Source organism: Ixodes scapularis, unplaced genomic scaffold, assembly GCF_016920785.2.
Source record: "Ixodes scapularis isolate PalLabHiFi unplaced genomic scaffold, ASM1692078v2 PGA_scaffold9__187_contigs__length_104089568, whole genome shotgun sequence".
Classification (NCBI taxonomy): Eukaryota; Metazoa; Arthropoda; class Arachnida; order Ixodida; family Ixodidae; genus Ixodes; species Ixodes scapularis.
Genome location: NW_024609884.1, coordinates 75,013,436 through 75,033,259, shown reverse-complemented (window position 1 = coordinate 75,033,259; position 19,824 = coordinate 75,013,436). Strand labels below are relative to the sequence as shown.

At 46.5% G+C, this 19,824-nt stretch overlaps 1 protein-coding gene across 2 annotated transcripts in view; it reads right to left on the bottom strand.

The window, feature by feature from the left end:
* The window catches only part of LOC8042989 (ubiquitin thioesterase trabid), a 39,357-nt gene that overhangs the window by 5,078 nt on the left and 14,455 nt on the right, over window positions 1–19,824 (bottom strand). For both annotated transcript variants that reach the window (XM_029994354.4, XM_029994355.4), the window contains exons 7-10: window positions 15,448–15,519; window positions 13,542–13,740; window positions 12,749–12,993; window positions 8,799–9,028 (exon numbers count right to left, since the gene is read on the bottom strand). In XM_029994354.4, the coding sequence (XP_029850214.1) occupies window positions 8,799–9,028; window positions 12,749–12,993; window positions 13,542–13,740; window positions 15,448–15,519 (746 nt within the window). The remainder of the gene's footprint in view (window positions 1–8,798; window positions 9,029–12,748; window positions 12,994–13,541; window positions 13,741–15,447; window positions 15,520–19,824) is intronic.

The window sequence follows — 19,824 nt, the reverse complement described above, 5'->3', positions numbered from 1 at the left end:
TCCCGATGTTTACATATCTCCCGACCCCGTCGGGTTTCCCGACTGAAACCGAAACCCGACCTCCGTCGGGTTTTGGTTTCGGTTTCGAGCAGTTGCGTCTTTCAGCTTTATTAAAAAAATATGCTACTCTGTTGCAAAATATTAATTGGGTAGTCCTCCGACACCATAATGAAGCCCCTGGCAAAAAATGAAAAAAAAAACTTTGGGGGGTGTCAGTGTCCCTTTAAAGGGGGGGGTGCAACGATTTCCGGACTTCGGTCAAAGATTTCTGAAAGTTGCTCTCTGACACTTCTGAAATAAAGAACAGAAAACCGATTTCACCTAAGTGTCCTAGTTGTTGCGTAAAAAAAAGATAAATATTGGCATTTCAGGCACCCCTCAACTCACTCCCAGACTTCAGGGTCACACCTGGTCCCCCTCCTAGTGACGTCATTCGGAGTGCCGTGTAGGTTCCCGTGTGCTATCTCGGAGGACGCTTCCTCTTCCTCTCTCTGCTGACATTAGCAGGCGTTAGGCTGCAGCTTAGAGCCGACCGAGGTCACGTAATCCTTTCGCCGTAGTTCCTTCGGCTGCCACTTGGGGCTGCAGGTGGGGGAAAAAGCTCGACTTTTGCTTTGCGATTATGCAACGGAATCGCGGCCTTTTTAATGAAGGAGGTGTTTTCTCTATCCTCCGGGACACGATAAACAACGTAAAAATAACAAGATGCAAATTCTTTTAATCATAAAATCGTTGCACCGCCCCTTTAAGGTTGGTCTGAGCGATGTGGAGAGGGGGGGAGCAAAGAGCTTGTCTTTCTGTAAGGAAGTTCGACTGACATAGCAGCAACAAGGTAAAGCTCAAAGGAAAAAAGTTTTTTTTTTTTTTTTTAGGGTCTAGCTTTGTTCGTCGTCCGGCCGGCCGGCATCCATACTCACATAAAAAGAAAAAAAGTTTGAACAGTCGACAGGATTCGAACCTGTGCTGGGAGACTCCAATGGATTTCTAGTCCATCGCCTGAACCCCTCGGCCACGACTGCGGGACAAGGAGGGGGCTCTGAGATGTGGTAGTAACTCAAGAGCTGGGGATGTCATGGATGAAACGTTACATGTAGCCGCTCAACGTCTATACAGGAGAGGGCGCTGCGGTCAAATGCGTATATAATAGCGTTAAACTTTGCATGCATTGGCTTAACGTTTATAGACGAGAGGGTGCTGCGGTCAAATGCTCAAATGCGTATATATCCACGTTCCATATCACACATTCTTTTTCTGACATGGACCGTTGACTTAAGCGGTGGAGATGCATTCCCACGGCTTCTAGCAGATCCAAGCTGATCCGCTAGAAGAACCACTGGCTCTGCATTTCATCGACTGTAAAGCAGTAATAATGAAGTCGAAACGCAACCCGGAACTCAGCACTACCTATGAGCAATAAAAAAAAAATCAGCACCATCAGCACTACCTATGAGCAATAAAATCAGTATTATCAGCACCATCAGAGCTTCGCCTCAATCAACATCATTCACCACGTGAAAATGCGGTCATTTTTTTTTTTTTCACTTTGGGCAGATGGCGCCACTAAAACTGAATACATTAAAATTTGTTGATGGTATAAGGGTTTTGATGTATTTACTCATGTTGAAAGAACAATTTTTATAAAATATAGCACTAGATCGAGCACATAATGGCATATCTTGCCAACTTATTTCATTGCACCCAGGTGTGCATCACGCCTTAGTCCCGATGGCCACCACCTTGAATTACAAGGTATAACCTTGCGGCTGCAAATCACAAAATATTCCCATTCTTTGCTTTAATATTACGCAACGAAATTGTGATCTTCGAAAAGAATGACGTGGTTTCTCTACCCCTTTTGGTAAGATAAACAAAGTAAAAATTAAAAACTGAAAAAAAAAAAAAAAACTATGGTTGCAGCTGGAGGAACGTTTACGGGCTGCTGCTGCATAGTGATGTCGGGTACGCAAGAAGCGAATGCACGTGGCTCGGAGTCCATTATACTCCGTTCACCCTTAAGCTGAGACTAGAAGCTCCACCTTCAGCGTGAGCTTTCTGCCCTTGCTAACACAAAAGTGAGTGCGCAAGCACGTGCAACCAAACTCAAAGCACTGCAGACGCCAGCGAGCTCGCGTTGAAGGCGTAGCTTCTACTCTCAGCTTAAAGGGACACTGACACCCCCCAAAATTTTTTTTTTAATTTTTTGCCAGGCGCTTCATTATGGTGTCGGAGGACTACCCAATCAATATTTTGCAACAGAGTAGCGTATTTTTTTAATAAAGCCAAAAGACGCAACTGCTCGAAACCGAAACCGAAACCCGACGGAGGTCGGAGAAGTGGAGAGAAGAGAGTGCGTGGCGGAAGTCACGTGGCTACACCCAACCTTGTGCTTTTTTTTTTTTTTTTTTCTCCTTCCCGGTAGCAGACGACATGCGGCGTACGGGAACTGTTCGCCGTGGGATTCTTTTGCAGTTATGTATGTTCCGCTCGTCGTTCTGTATTCCAAGATTAGTTGTTTTGTACATTGAGGAGTTGGAGATGAGTAGTGAGTGCCCGTGGTGAATTTTGATCGGCTCCGAAAAGAATACACCCAAGATGTTGCGTGAAGTGCTGGCTCACATGTCCTGCGTCCGAAACAGAAGTGGCATTGTGCGACACAGTTTCCGAAAGATCAACGGGATCGGGACAAATGGCTGGCTGCAATTCCTGTAGACCATTTACGGGCACCTCGGAAAGCGGACGCTGACTTATATGCTCCTTGCATTTTGTGGAAAGTGATTACATTGAGTTCGCAGGTGTCAAAAAGGAAATCCCATACCATTTAATTCAGCGACGTGTCGTCCACAACATTTGTTTCTTATTTTCTTGTTTGTTTCTTCAATGATAATTGTAAAAAAAAAATGTAGACATCAAAAAAGTATTTGAAAAAAAAAAAAAGTTTCACGGGGGATCGAACCCGGTCCTACCACGTGTGAAGCGGACGTCTTTCCCACTGAGCTACTGGGGCACACCAAACTGGGGGATCTCTCCTTGGTGATAATACAGCCAATAAACTGTAAGTTGGAAAGTTTGCTGTCGATTTTTCTCTAGCAAAAGCACTCCCGGGTCGAAGTCGGGAATCACCACGCTTTGGGGACATTCGCACCTAGTAAAGAAATCGTACGCGTGCATATTCAACTCGAAGTAGACACGTCGTGCTTGACGTTTGCGCGAGCGATGTCTTCAGCCACGAGAAGGGAGCGACGGCTCGGCGACGTCTTCGTGCAAATCGGCTTGGCGGTCGGGCGTGTCGTACAAGATGAATACCAATTCTTTTGACCAGTCCCAAATTTCTCTTTTAAAAGCAGACAAAATTCGCCGGTACCGCGAACGACAGTTCTGAAATAGAGGTCCCACGCCCGTCGTCCGCTGCCCTCGCCGCCCCTGCGAGTCCCACGATACGCGAAACGACGCACGCACAGAATGCTTCCGGTTGTCTGTGGAACTTTTTTTTCAATCAACGTATTTGCAGCTTTTTAGAAGCCACAAAAAATGGGGCTCATATTTTTTTTCTATTTTTAATATTGAGTGTGTGCCTTCAATGACCCACGATTTTGATTAAATTTGGTGGTTGCATCGATACCTTAGAAAACGGCCCGTGACCGCGGAAAAGAGAGTGAGCGAGACTCGAACCGGCTAGTTCTTGATCGGCGGTTTTCGGGCGGAAAGAAACCGAATTTCGAGCCGCAAATTCTGTTCTGGGTAGTTGAGCTCTCATATGTCACGTACAACTAAAAACCTCGGCGAGCATAAATACCCTGTCAGTGTCCCTTTAAGGGTGAACGGTGTATAGAGGCAAATGTGCAGCCCCCCACGCCGCCATCTCTGAGGCACATATGCGGAATTGCGTGCAATTGTATTTAAAGCTTCGCCGAGTCGCGAGAGAGTTGCATGATCTGCCCGTGCCACAGAGCACGCGAACTCGGACGCTGCCCAGAGCGATGAGCAAAGGTTGTGGAATCAGGGCTGCTGAAGCGGCATCTATCGCCGCTTCAATCAGACAGGAGCACATTGCGTTGAAGCGAGCAAACCAGCAGATAAGAGAGGATGCGCGTGCACACTGCGGTTCTCGGCCATGTGATGTTTCTTCCGTGACCAAGTTTTCGTGACATCAACCTCCCAACTTTGCACCCCCTTTCAAGGGCGGAAAAAACGTAACTCTACGTCAAGCAAAAAAAAAAAAAACGTTAAAAATTAAAAAAAAAAAATCTCTCCATTTCCACTGGGAATGGAGAGGTCTCTGGTTCAATACCAGGACCAGACAGATTTTTTTAGTCACACACCAGTCGCCTTGTGCTTCAAGATTTGAGTTTGTCCTTTGTCCCCCTTGTTCTTTTTCTCCAGAGATTATTACAGTTATCTTTGACCAGCTTGCTTGCACCTTTGCATTAGTTGCATTATCATCATTTGAAGCTAAGGTGGTTTGGCGTATGAGAGGAGGTCGTCAAGAAGCAAAAGCAGACGCAGTGCATCTGTTTTCGACCACATCTGTCAGATGGCATAACTAGTATCACTGAATTGAGCAGAGCTTTGTGAACAGAGTAGCAGACAGTCTGCTTAGGAATATACTATCGTGAAAACATTTTTTTAGTAGCTACACTGACTAGGGAAAATTTGAGATCCTTTATACAGCTTTAATTCCTCATAATCAGAAGTGGCAAAGTTGGGGAAAAGGGCACTATATAAATGTTCTCACTTTGCTGCGAGTTGCTCGGATCAGACAAGCGTGAGAAGCCTCCAGCCTCTGAAGCTGGCTAGCAAGCTGAGCTAAGGTCCCTCTATACTGAAAGGTAGCGACATCTCTTGAAGAATGCCGCCCGCCGCTTTTGTTTTGGTTGTTTTTGCTTTTCGAGGCCCCTCGGCGCCATTTTCGCTCCGGTTACTCGGCGCGCCAGACAGCGTCGGCTATTAACTGCCTAGGTAAGCTGCTGCATTCAGACTGGCGTTTGAATTAGTTGAATCGCAACAGCCATGCGGTTCCGCTCGTTGTCGTCATCAAATGCGGGTGGATTTGTAATAAGTATTTAAGCAAGAGCATTCGCAAGTGCGGTCAAACCGCCAGTGTGAATGCAGCAGCATATGGCGCGTCTGGGGAGATTGGTTGGGGGTCTGGGCTTCGCACGGCAGCATCACAGCTCCGCTTTTCGCTCGGCGACAGTTCGTAACCTCTGACGGGCTGCTGCGATTTCAGATGCAACTGGTGCAACAACCATCGCAGCGATGGCAAGTTCTTCAGCATTCCATGTCTGCACTTCACACGCAAGCTTCACATGGTTCAGGTTTTCGCTTTGCGTTCGTGAGCTATGACGGGGTGCTGCGCTTTCGGGTGCAGCAACTGTAACATCGACGGCAAGAAATGCTTCAAGTTCTTCAGCATTCCATCTGACAAGCACGACACAGCTCGCCGGAAGGTTTTAGTGTGTGTGTGCGCGCGCACCTCAATATTTTTACTTATCTCGCCGTGTGCAAGCTATTCATTTATTGTGATAGCCACAATTCAAGTTTTAGCATCTGTGCCTTAATTTTTTTTGCATTTCGCCGTTGAATTTTGTGTAATCAAGTCATGCACTTTGTGATATATATAGCTGGGATTCAGCTTCTTGTATCCGTGCCTTAATATTTTTATATATCTTACTGTTGACTTTTGTGCAAGCTTGTAATTCACTTTCTGATAGCTGGGATCCAACTTCTAGTATCTGCATGCTTTAATACTTTTATGTGCCTCGCCGTTGACTTTAGTGCAAGATAGTCACTCGCTTTGTGATACGAGATTCAGCCTTAATTCTTGGAATATTTTGTATATGTCCGTTGATTTTCCTGCAAGCTAGTCGTTTACCTTCTGATAGTTGAAATTCAACTTTTAGAGTCTGTGCCTTAATAGTTATGTATCTCACTGTTGCCTTCTGTGGAAGCTAGTCATTCACTTTATCATAGCTTAGATTCACCTTCTAGTATCCGTGCCTTAATATTTTTATGTATCGTCATTGACTTTTGTGCAAGCTAGTCATTCACTGTGCCATGGCTGAGATTCAGCTTCTAGTATACGTGCCTTGATGTTTTCATGTACCTCGTCAGTGAGTTCAGTAGAAGCAGAAGCTCCGTCTTTAGCACACACCTGTCGCCGTCTGCTATCATTTCGCTCTGCAATCTCTTCGTTATCAAAAGCAAAAGCTAGTGCTGGCCTGGAGGTGGAGCTTATAGACGACTACATAGACAGGCTGCTTCACACAGTTGCTCTTCGCTGTGCTACAGTGCGATCACTCGAGATGGCACGAATTAGATTGTAACAGGATTAGTATAATCCTCTTTGAGTTGTGGCTCAGGCCCTCACAAGCGGTCTGAGCACAGCGAAGCAACCCAGTGAAAAGTAGGCTTGTGCCAGTCCTTGTGAATTGGTGTGTTTTAAAATAAAGATATGCATTACGTGTGACTTAATTTTAGTTTTAAGTCTTTTTTCCTGTAGTTTTTTTACAGTCACTGGCAGCAGAACTTGAAGGCCTATGTGGCAGTTATTTGCAATAATAAAGAAATGCCTTCAAGAGCCAAAATTGTTCCATTTCATCGCTTGATGAATAAAACGAGATTATTTTAGTTGGGGAAACGACAGTCCATAAAGGGTTCACTGCTGTGAAGGGATAATGCCCTGCCTCCAATAAGCCAGGTAAACTTACAAAGTCTTTGTAATGAGCCGAGTAAGCTGACAGTGTCTGGTAAAAACAAAGTACACACAAGGCATCACAAGAAATTTTCAAAACCATAAAGCTTTGAGAAGTTGTAGGTGTTAGCGGATAGTTTGGGTTTTCGCTCGTTCTGCTAAGATTCTTTTACCCGGAATATTCCGATTTCGTTATGCCGAGGAGAGGGTGAAGGCTCCCAGCCGCGCATTTGCAGCAATAGGGATCAAATGTTAGTAGATTGTTTTTGCGCAACTATTAAGACACGTTGCCCACGCCAAGGACGGGTATCGTTAAAAAGGGAAACATTTTTTTTATTATTATCTAGACCACAGAAATCTCCGCTTGACATGAACTAAGCGCGAACTTTACAAGTAGAGGCTCCTTACGTTCGATCGCGCGTCGGCTGCGTGAACGCTCGTACAGCGGGAGCCCGAGTCAAAGCTGCCCGCTCACGTCTGTAGCCTCTTTGGTTGGTCTATGCTAAGGTGAGGCGAAGTACAGTCGCTTTGAGGAGAGTGCATCAGTTGTGAAAAAAAAACAATCGCTTCGTGTTTTGCCTCTTTTACGAAGTGACGAAAGAACGAGCGTGTGATCTCCCTTTGCGTCTGGGGCACACGTGCGGTAATACAAAAACACTGCCTTCAAACGTACCAAAGTCACTGTGTAACATACAAGAGTTCGCTGCTGCGCTAGTAGGCGGCTTTGCTCGTGCAGGAGCGAAACAGAGCCTCACTCCGGTAGCATAGTAGCGTAGACCGTGCACGCATCGCGTGCCCATTTTCGCCCTAGTTCGCGTTTTCTAGGCGGTCAAGTCGTTCTGCTGATATTTCGGAAGTCTCTGTAGTCAATTATGCGTTAAAAAAACTGTCAAACTCGCGACAGAAATGCAATCGCAAAACACGAAAACTATTGGAAACAACCTTCCGCCACATTGTATCCAAGCGAGGGCGTCTGCTAGCTGGGAGCAATCCATGCGGCGCCACCGTTGACGCGCGAGGGTGAGACAGAAAAAAGAGGGAGAGGAGGGAGGAGATCAAGTCGCTACCTTTCTTAAGTGACACTGACTAGGGAAAATTTGAGATCCTTTATACAGCTTTAATTCCTCATAATCAGAAGCGGCAAAGTTAGGGAAAAGGGCACTATATAAATGTTCTCACTTTGCTGCGAGTTGCTCGGATCAGACAAGCGTGAGAAGCCTCCAGCCTCTGAAGCTGGCTAGCAAGCTGAGCAGGCAAGTGGCACCATCTAAGAAATGCAGACGAAAACAGCTGCACTCCGTCTGCTTCTGCTGCTCGACAACATTCTCTTTTAGGCAAAACCAGTTTTTTGCTTATAACTTTTGATTCAGATAACGCCAAGTTCTGAAACTTGTAGAAGAATCTGGAGCGGGGCAAGTTGGTACATCTTAGATTAGAAAAGCGCCAGAAAACAAGGACAACAGAAAGAATAGACGAAACGATGCGCTCCTTCGGTATCCGATCTCAATCATTCGGGTTGAATCTGGACTTTTGGCACTGCACAAGATATTTCCGCGATGCGAAAAATACACGGTTCTCCCAGACCCAGTATTGCAATCATCAGCTCAGTGTTATGAAAGAAAAAGTGACAATGAATTAAAATTGCCATTTATCTGTTGAAACGATATTGCCACGACCATCAGATAATTGCCGGATTTCATCACAACTCCGTAATAGAAAAGTATCAATATTGCACCCTCTTTAAATTTGATTAAAACAAAAACTAAGCTCCGATATTGAAGCGGCAGTTGCGCAACACATAGTCCATTAGCAGGAAAAAGAGACTGATGTCTCCATTACTTGTTAACGCTTCGAAAATATGATCCAAGAATTAAAGGGTTTCCAGCAATTCACGTTGGCAACCTTTTATTTTTCGTAGTTTCCCGTCTGTCGGATATGCACGCATTACATCCAACTACATGTGTCTTTGAATCAAGCTCCATTTGGCCCCGATGACCTTACATGCTCACAAGAGATCCGGTGCATACTGCTAGGTTCTCAGAGCAGAGGGACGATAAAGAGCAGTCCAAAAGCAACAGCCTCCGTGGCAGCACTGTGAAGCCCTCACCTCTCCCTGGGTGAGGAAGTGCAGGGGCAGCAGCTGCCGGTCGGCCGTCATGAGGGGCAGGAAGGCCACCTCCAGGTCGTCGGGGTCCCTCGGCGGGGCACCGGCACCCCCCGGCACCTCGGGCTCGGGCTCCATGGGCACCAGTGCCGAAAAGTGGCCCCGGGTGTAGCCCAGCGCTATGGGCGATTTCCAGCAGAAGCTCGGCTCCCAGAGAAGAGGGATGTAGATACCTGCCCGGGGAGAGGGACATTCAGATTGCTTCGGTCAAGCTGAAAGGCAGCCAGTGGCATAGTAACGGGCTTCTGGGCACAAAACACCTAAGGGCCCCGGGGGTGCCGGATGGCCTAGCTACATTACTGGAGACGGCAACAGTGTTTCCGCATAAAGTGATTCTGGGCCAATGTTTCCATTGTTAGTTTTAACCAAGCAGCAAGTGGTACTATGCATAGAAAATAAAAGCTTCTTTAAGAAAGTGGCAAAGGAAGTGCCGCTTTGGGAAGGGTAATGGTGCAGGCGAGTTGCACAAACCTGCTCCCTCTAAGCCTAGTTCAAGGTCAGGGCCCTCCGGGAAAAATCAGTAAAGACGTGCAGCATGAAGAGGAAAAGAAATGAAAAAGAGTGGGGAGCGAAGCAAAATGAAAATGGCAATCGTGGCCGGTTGGCCAAACACAAAACAGCCGGGAAAGCAAATACAACAAACACAAAAGCACCAACTGCTACACATATCCATCTGGGAGTTCAAAGAGCTGAGCGACCGTGATGCAACAGCTGGGAAAACATGTTAACTGAAATCGTATCACTAAGGGTCTGTCGTAAAAGACCCCTGGAGATAAGATGAACATACAACGTCCAAAACAAATACAGTGCTGAAGTTGAAGTGCAAAGATGGGAACCAGCTCGTAAAAACAGCGCAATAAACCAAATTCTCAAAAACAAGGATTCCTGAACCGGTTATCGTACACGGGCAAAGATGGGTGCTAAAACACAGGTCAGTGGGAACGAGGTCAATAACCAAATGAAACCAAATGTGCAACCGTGCGAATGAGAAAAAGATAAGAATGTAGTGTACATCCCCTATGTCAAAGGAGTTTTCGAACCTCTGAGCCGTGCTTTGAGGCCCCTTGGTATTCAAACTGTTTACAAGCCTTAGAGAACTAGTGGAAATTCTGTTTCCAAACCAAAGGACCCAACCCCGGCAAACATCCAGAGAGGCGTTATCTACAACATCCCTTGCAGTGACTGCCCGGCATCCTACAATGGTGAAACTGGACGGAGGAGAGAGACCAGGCTCAAAGAACACAAGCGTGACATCACGTAGGCATCCCACATGATGCGACTGAAGACTTTGCATGGACAACGGGTCAATATTTTGACTTTGCGGCCGCCACAAACTCCTAGAATTGTGGTTTGTCCGCAGCAACACATCCATGTGCAACCAAAACCGCAGCCCCTTTCACGACGCTTATCGGATATTCTTGATAAATAGCGTTGACTTGAGGTTGAACCTTGCATTTACTTTGTAACTACTGAAGATACCTCCCACATGGGAGGCGAAACGTTTCATGAAATTGTTTTTACACCGAAGCTGTTCATGGCTATGGTTCCGTGAATTTTTCGTGTGCAGTGACTAAAACTTGCGCTCCTACCGCCGCATGCGCACACCTTCCCCGTGTAAAAGATTTGAAGTAAATAAGCAAAATAAAAGGCTGACGAATGTGTCTGCAAGATGCCGCTTGCTTTAGAACAGTTACTGCTGCAGACGCCAGCCTCGCACGCGTACACCTTATCCGTATAAAAGATTCAAAGTAAATAACCAATATAAAGCGTTGACGAACGCATGTGCAAGATGCCATTTCTTTTAGGCTTTTACTTTAGAACAGTTACTGCTGCAGACGCCAGCACGTACGGCGTGTGGAATACCATTCCCTGCGTTCTCCTTGATGCTTGGGTAATTTTGCAATAGGTCTATTCAGTGGAGTAGTTATCAATAGGCACCATTTTTAAGATCAAGAGACTCTCAGGTAGATAATAAAGGTTTCTCAAAGATTTGCCGCTGTGCGACCCGCGTCGGCTATGTTTACGCTCGCACCGCCCTCTCTTTGCTGTTGTTCCATGCGCTTGAGTGCCTCGTTTGCTATCCTTCCGCTTTCCCGGGGTGGCGGCCCCGTCGCGCGTGTCTACTTTCCGCCAGGCAGCGGTTTCGTCACGCGTGTCTCGTTTCCTCTTGCTCCTCGAGGCGGGTCTGTGTCGTGTGCTAAACAGTTTCTATTCGCTGGTGGAATGGCTCATGATTTTTTCTGTTGTGTCAAGGTGGTGCTCTTATTTCAATAATGACGATACATACACCCGCTAACGAGTAGTAGCATCAACTAAACCAAGTACAGTATGGACCACTTACAACGTAACCGCTTATAGTGCAGGATCGGGTATAACGCAGCTTTTTTAAACCACCGGTTCGCCTCCCATAGAACTCCATGTAATTACATACCGCTTAAAATGCAGGCGCGCGAAGGGAAATACCGCTTATAGTGCGGTTTCTGGAGCAGCGCGCCGACCGGCGCAGCGAGCACGCTTCCCTGTGTGACACCAGATAACGGCGCTAGCCGCAAGCGGCACTCGCGGGGGCAAGGATGGCAAAGAGGTTTCGAAGAAGCGGAGAGAAGCGAAGAGAGAGGCTTCAGTTGCCATAGCGACAGAGGGACGCACGCACGTGTCGTTCACGGCGCAAGGCGTTGGCGAGCCCAACCAGCCGTTCGCGCGCGTTGCATGCCGGTCGCGGGTCGGCCGGTCGGCTTCTTCTATCCGCAAACATGGCGTCGGTGACGATCGTAGACGTCGATGGCGAGTTTATCGTTCCGCGTAAAAGCGCTATCCGTGACTGAATTTTCGTTGTGTGTCGCTATGATAACCCAGCACGTACGAAAAGGGAAGATCCACCTACTCGTGCGGCGATGTCGTGGCGGCACTCTCAAGACAGCAGAAACGCCCGTGTCGTCGTGTTTGTTTACTTCGACTACAGTGGTGCTTTCTAAACGTTTGTGTTTTCGAACATCACCTGGATTTCTTATTTGGAGCATTTCATGCGGGCATTTCATGCCTTTTTGGGAGCATTTCATGCGCGTACCGTATAAAGGATGCGAATTTTCACACGTTTTCATCACCGGAGAAAAGTGATTAGGTTAGCAATCCTGAACGCTCGCAACGTCCATCCGCAACCCGCGAAGCCGTTAAAAGGCTGCGCCAGGCGAAAGTCACTCATTTCTTTCAAAATAAGTGACACACTTGAGAAAGAAGTGTACTAGTCTGGTGAAATAAAGACTTTCCTCAAACTAAGCTTTATTTTTCATCTAATATAAAATACATTGTTTTACAAAGGTAAGTTACCTCATGGCATGTATTTTGGCCTGAAAAATTGATGTTTTGGTTATAGCTCCGTACCGCTTATAGTGTGATTCTTGCGACTCCCGCGACATACGTTATATGCGGTCTACACTGTAGTCATTTCCAGATGCATGTAGCGGAGTGCCCAAAAGAAGTCTTCAACTGGTGCGTTTACCGTTCCGTTCCGCTCATGCATCCAAAGTGGTCCGGAAGTGGCAACAAATTGTTTCGCGGGAGTTGGCGTGTCACGCTGTTACAATCGCGGCGGTTGGTTGCAGAAATGCATGCGAAAAAGATTGCAGGACGCAAAGATCGCAGTCTTCGCTGCTTCGCAACTCGTGTCTGCTTTGATTTCGGTCCCCTGTCTGGCTGCAGAGTGACCTACAGCAGGACAGGCGTCTGCAGCCTCCGCCGCTGTGCCAGTGCCAGGATCGCAGCACGCAAGAGCTTGAATCTCTGACGAAGTCGTCAGGCAAAAATCGAGGGACCACTTCCTTGGCCAGCAGGCGCACCAGTCGGAGACAAGCTACAGGCAGTGCAGTTTCGGGCCAAGAACTTGAGAGACCCACCTTCGAAGCGGGCATAGCCGAGGGCTTCGCCACGGAAGCTCTTGACGTACTTGACGCCGTACACGACGATGGGGCGGCGCAAGACGTGGGCCAGCGTGAAGACGTGCATCTGCTCCAGGGCCGAGCCTGGCTGGGCTGCCAGAGATACCAGGGTGGCCCAGTCCTCCTGCCACTGGGCCTCGTCGAGTGTGAAGTGCAACAGCTTCGCTTGCAGCGCCTCCGCCTCTCGCCACCGAGGGTATAGTCTGCCACAAAAAGGAGAAGGCGCACGTTCCAAGGGCCTTCTTTGGGCCACATTTCTAGCACGGGACACGTACGAGCCATTCCATCTCCCGGGCTCCGCAATTCCTAGGGTACGGCGACGGCCTATTAATCCAGACTTCGGTCACGTGCCTAAACCATTCAGACTACACATTGTCGAATGGAAGCGTCAAAAAAGTCAGATTGTGAACAGTAAAGTTAGTGCAATCAAATGTCAAATTCTCTCAAATAAATAAAAAAATAAAAAGAATTCTGACTGCGGCAGACGGCTGAAATTCTGCAAAGTGATCTAAAAAATTATTACCAACCCGCGGTACTCTCCTCAATTCCGCCACTCTACTTTTGCAGAATCTAGTTCCCGGGAGACATCCCGGGACTCCCAGCGCGGGTCAATTTCAATCTGTACCAAGCGAATGAGCGCAAAGCAGTTTACGTTGCACCATGGCCAACAACTTTTCGACTCTCCTACTTCCACTGGCGGTCGACATACCCTAGCACGGTGCCCCAAAGAATGCGCGGAGGGAGCACTTACACAGCGGCAGCCTCGGAGAGACTGTCCCCCAACACCTGACGGAGGGAGTTGTCTCTGTCGAAGACGCCCCAGGTGGCCTGCAGGGCTGAGTCCAGGAGGCAGTTGCCCGCACTCCGGTTCCACAGTGCATACAGGCGCGAGCCCAGCGTCTCCGTCAGCTCCAGGCTCCAGTTGATGATGGCCGAGTCTTCTTCCAGCTCTGCATTGAGACAGGCCCCCGGCGAGCTTGTGCTTCCTCTCATGCATTGGCTCATCACCTCGACTCAATTAGCGTAAAATCCCGTACAAATGGATTTTGTACGGGGGGAACAAAAACATGTGGTCGAACTTAGCAGGTAAACAAACGCACAAGGTGTGCAAAGAGTGTACGAACATGCACGCCATATATTCACATAATCAGTTTTTGCAATATTTCTTAGCCGCAGAATTGCTAAAAGTTAGGTTCTCGTGAAAATTAAGTCGTTAACAGTACTCTAAAATACAAAACACCCCGACTGGTATGGTACCTGTCCTCCGTTGTTCACAAACTTAGGAACTGGCTGGAATATAAGCTCACTTCACGCTAAACGATCCAGGACTTACGACAACCACTGCAGATTTAGTATAAAGAAATTGTATGTTATTGATGATGTAAAAGTATATTCCTCAATATATTTTGCCTATTAAAATTGTTTTCAATTCTTGGCAGACACTTTGATTTTTGCGGAAAACAGTCCCCAAGGGGTTAAAAGAACTACTCCATAAAATGTTCGAACGAGGCTCAATAGACTGATTTACTAAGCGTTCGGCGCATGTGTGATACCGCCATAACTTTAGTTCACAGAAGGCAGGCAGCAGTGCAAAAGACAGCTGGTGCCGTGTCATGCTCCGCACGTGCAAAGCTCCCGTGAGGTTATCACATGTGCTGAATGACTCAAGTTTCCTCCATACATTGCGGCATAGCGAAACTGGCTGGTGAGATCGGTCTATCATTGCCACATTTAATTATTGAAGTCAAATGTGGGGTCTAAATGCCCAAATAGTTTCCACCACAAAGTTTGAAGAATTCCATTGTAGAATACCACGCATCCGCCCATTCTGCACCAAGCGCCCACCCTCAAAATTTGAAACAACTGAAAAAATATGCGCAGTGCATATATATGTAAAATTGATGACCTCGCATGCACCCATCCCCTATTTTTTCGCGATTATCTTATATTTTGAGTGGGCACTTGCTCGGTAATTTACGGTAGGCATAAAAACTTGTATAGGGTGTCTTTACATGACCTCAATCCGCCATTTTGTTGTTAGATGCTTTTTTTTTTTTTTTTCAAACAAATTTACTAATATGAAGGATTACGTTGCAACCTGTTGAGATGTCAGCGCAGTAAGACTTGTGAGCTTCTGTGCTCTACACATTTAAGGGGTCCTTATATCCTTGGAATGTTTGTCTTCGGTACACGCCAAATAGCTCACAACGACAAAACGGTGGACAAAATTATGTCGGTGAAAACAGTCTATTGATTAGTGTGCTATTAGAGAAGCATATTTTAAGAAAAATTAGAAAAACTAACTACTATGTTGCTGTTTTGCCTGAAAAAAATAGACAATATTGGAAACACTGCCAAAAAGTTAGGAAAACAAATAAAAGATAGTATTGTCTTTTAATTGAGACATTTAGTTTCCATCTTTGCAGCTGAAATGAGCCCCTGCTGGGCACACAGAACAGGATCTGAACCTGGCGTCTGTGGATCCTTAAGCCGACAGCTTGCCTAGGAGTTGAGAACAGATTGCGGAGCGCTCGTTTTCGGTACACGTAGGGACACCCTCTACTACGCCATGATACACAACACCATCTCGAGGCCAGGGGCCTCATTTAGTCGCTAATGAAGCCCGCCACACCCAAAAGCAGCAGGTTGCAACTGACCTTTTTGGACGTCCTGGTCCAGCAGTTCATCAAACAACACTTTTTGCACAGATGGGTGAAACTCTTTGATTTCTGCAACGACAAAGCAACGTCCGTGGCCTGTCAATAATGCTCGAGGCAACATTAACAGAGCTGCAACATTTTCCACAGACAAAACAGCACTGAGATGAATGAAGGGCTACTCAAGACTCAAAGCCCAGCTCTTAGAAACCGTGCTACAAGGTGGCTCTGAAAAGACTGTAAAGTTTTTTTTGGCTTTCATTATAAGTGTGCAATTTCCAATAATGGTGGTGCTGCACAATGTGCATTTGTTTTTTGCCACAGGAGCCAAAATATAGTGAGTAGTGGTTACAAAATTCTGGTGAAAACAATGAGTGCATCGAGACTGAGAAGTTTTTAATTTTTATGTTCCCACATTTTTTTGAAGTCTACAAACAAAACATCTGAGAAAACGAGACTCTACAGGTCATTTGTGAAACGGGGCACACGGTGCATATGCACTTTTCTCATGCAGATGAGATAAAATATCAGGTGTGAGCAAATAAGGCACGCGAGAAAAAGATGATACGAAGAGCCTTCCAAGATAATGAAGCATTTGCACAAGAGGAGAAAAAGGATGTCCTTGTTCTATACTAAAATAATTTTGACGCTTAAACTTGCTGCACCCCGAGCTGAGATTTCGGCCATAGGCAGCAGCCTCCAGGAGTAAGAAAGACATTGCCACCACAGCCAGCGCTACCTTTAACTGCGCCGTGACGTGAGCTGGTTCGCAAAGATATACTACAATGGCCTGAGGAAAGAAAAGCTCTCAAAGTCGAGACATATGCATCAGCATGGCTTCTGAGATGAGTAAAACAAAGCGTTCAGATAAATCGGTCGCGACTGGATTGGAAGACGGCAAGCATGTAACGCAGCAGCATGCACATCTACCAGATTCGTGACTAGTGTGGGTTCACCCACTTCTATGTGCTAAGAGGCCAGTATTCTAAACCTTGTGGTACACCATAGTTTCACAAGTGCCTCATCTCCCTAGCCTCGGTCAATCAGTTGCCTATCCAATCCGACAACCACATCATCTCGGGGCAGATCGAAGGAACACTCCCTGCCGATCAGTCATAAAAATGTACAAATGGGGAGGAAATTTCGCCGGGTCCACCATGACAAACTGCTCCACAGGCAAGCCGCCGCCATCATCCGACCGGCACACAGGTCTATCACGTCTGCTAGCGCTTTTCCAGGAGTTTCCTTTGGGCTCTAAAAGTTACTTATTAATCTTCGTTTTTTGCTATACTGCAAACAGAGATGAATAAGTTAGTTTTAGAGGGCAGAGGAAGCTTCCGAAAGAGCGCGAGCACCACATGATAAATAAGGGCCAGTCATGTGATAAATAAGGGCCACTTTATGGTGGGGCTCGCGGGCGCCAACTACAAATTCGTATAGCGCCGTAAATATAGCTCTAAAACTTTTTTTCTTCGCTGTAAAATCATTTCATGGCATCCTTTTTCCATCTAAGTTGTTTCAAAAAAATGTTTTTTTTCTTTGCACGTGTCCTTTAAATTAATCTCTCAGTGTTTTAGTGTTTGTACACGGTGCCACCTTAGTTGCACATCCGCTCCCGTTTATTTTCAGGCGCAAGCCTGAAAATAAACGGGAGCGGAGTACCGCTTCCTAGAAGGAACCAACGCCGGTGTGCATGGCACATGGTTGACCCACGCACGACGGACCACGTGAGAGCTGGCTTGCTGGCGGTGGAACGCGTTTCCTACAGCCTCCGGTTAAATATTTGGTTTTTTAAGTGGTAGAATCGTCGTGACTCCAACGAAGCCCCCCTACCATGACGCAGCAAAAGTAAGCGTCGGTCACAGCAACATTTTACACATGATCTAGCAGCTATAGCCAGACTTTTGGACAACCCTCGGCACTAACCTCACTGAATCCATACTATAGACCTTTACAAAAAGAGCTCCCTGGCCGCCGCCATTTTGAGACTGTTGCTACCCCATCAGCCCAAAATTTCCGCCACCCGCCTGCGCTGCGGACATTTTTTCAGCGTAACTCTTCACATGCGTTGTGCATTCAGAGTTTGCCGGCCTTTCTCGAAAGACTTTTACTTTATTTGCTCATTCGGGACGCTTATACTTTTCCCGTTATCTTCCACAGTGAAAACCAGGGAATATCGGGGCTCGTAGCCCGCTCGGCCTTTGCGAGGAACAAATAATAAAAGCGAATGTCAAACAGGGGCCACTCAACGTTCTTCAAGGATTATCTCCGCCGAGATAATCTCCGGAAAGCTTTCATGGTCTTCACGAAAAATAGCCGAACAAGTGCGGGGTAGGAGACAAAACAGAGACATCTGTTCCTTCACTTCAGTACTGTGCAAAAAACAAGCTCTCTCGGAACGCGCTTTAAAGGGAGCCCGGATTCCACCCGATCGTCATGAACAGACTGTCGTCAACACTGGAGATCGGATATGTGGCGTTATTTTAGATGTTCCTGAAACAAACCCCGTTCGGTTATGGCGGTACTGTGGGGTACGCACAATATATTGCTAGATCCGATTAAACTTCTTTCATGCTGCGAGCGGGGAATACCCATGTCTCTCGACTATCTCGTGTGGTCAAATATTTTCGACAGTTAATTGTAGGTTGACACGGCCAAGTGTTTGGCGGTGCGAGAAATCTGCGTAACGCATGAAACAAACATTCCGGTTGCGCTTGTTATGTTGTGCACGGACTCGCCAAAAATAGCTTTTATTTGTTTGATTTTGTTCTAAAAAATGGTCCAATGCTTTCTGAAAGGCCTCAAGAAATTCTATTTGCACACAAAAAAAATAAAACGCAACAATTTAGCCGCCACCGGTGTCCAGAATTGCACCTATGCATGCTGCCACAGCCCACCGACGAGAAAACCTACAGCCCAGCGCAGATGTACACACTCAAAACCAGGGATGCACACTGTAAATCGCCCGGTTCGAGACTGCCGCTGGAAAGGTGCATATTAGGACTGGGCCATTCGGTGATTAACCTTCAGATTAGTCCATTCATGTTTTAATCGTGATCAAATTTTGAACAGGTTGATCGGTTGGGTCCTAAGCTTGGGAAAGTCGAGAGAACAAAAAGAAAGTAAAAATGTCCAATTTATAATTTCTTGTGCCTTTTTCGATTCAGAACTCAGGCTTGCACAGTAAACCCGTTCAGCATTGAAAATGTTTAGAATAATTGAATATTAATGTAAACATGTCGCTTTTACAAACGCTTCTCACACTATATTTCGGTGGGTGTCAACGTCAAGTCTCAAATGAAACTGTGAAAAAAGAGTCAAAAGCAAAATCTATATTTTTTTTTTTAAAAATGAGCAGCATTTTAGAAAAGCTTTAGGCATTGTGTGTTTGTGTCAGGCCACAGTGTCACGTGATGCCATCCCAAAGGCATTTTAAATGCAGTGACATAAGTTTTCTGTGACTTTATGCGACACCATGTCATGTGAAAGTCATGATGTCACGCAACGATATCTGATGTCACGTCACCTAGTTATGTGCCGTCAGGTGACAATATGACGTGACATTGTCATGTCAAGTCACGTTGCACCGTTACATTACGTGAGTGGAACTATGACATCATGCGACACCGTGATGTCAGATGGTACCACAACGCCACGCTTTATTGCACAAAAAAAATATACATGTGAAACCTGCACTTCTACAAACTCCCGCAACATTATGGAAGCATCCGACTCGGTATTTCTCACTTTGCTGAATTTCCGCGTTCGTGAAACAATACAACCTTGCACAGAGAAACAAGCATTCAACATAAGTAGCGCAGTTTACCCGGAAACAGGCTTTCATCATCGAAATCCACACTTCTCAACGTGCATTCGCAGCAGACGATGCCGCGCTATTCACACTGGCGGACGCTTAGTACGTCAGCCGCACAGTAGTGACAAGACTCGATCTCGGGGCAAATACATCGTCTTGCCCTACAACAAACTGCAGCCTACCAGGTGCAATCACAAGTCACCTAGAAACCATGTAGTACATATTCCTCAAAAAGGCACGTCGACCTGCACTACTGTTTTCCATAGATTCAGCAGAATAACATTTTCCATCCTAAATTTATCCATGTTTTTGGTTAAACCGTGAAAACTGGAAACTTTCGCCATAGGCTACCATGAGCAGAGAGCCATTTGTGTTGTTGGTGTTCTTTTTCCGACAAAAGAGCCAGAAGATCAAAGCAGCTCAAAAACAGTCCCGACAGTGCAGGTGGGAAGGTGCAGCCGCTCCCCGTGCATCTGGCTCAAAAATAGAAGCGCAACCTTGAGTGGGCTTCCTGGTTCACTTGCTTTTCTGGTTTTGAGGAGGCAACTCTTTTTGCAGCCACT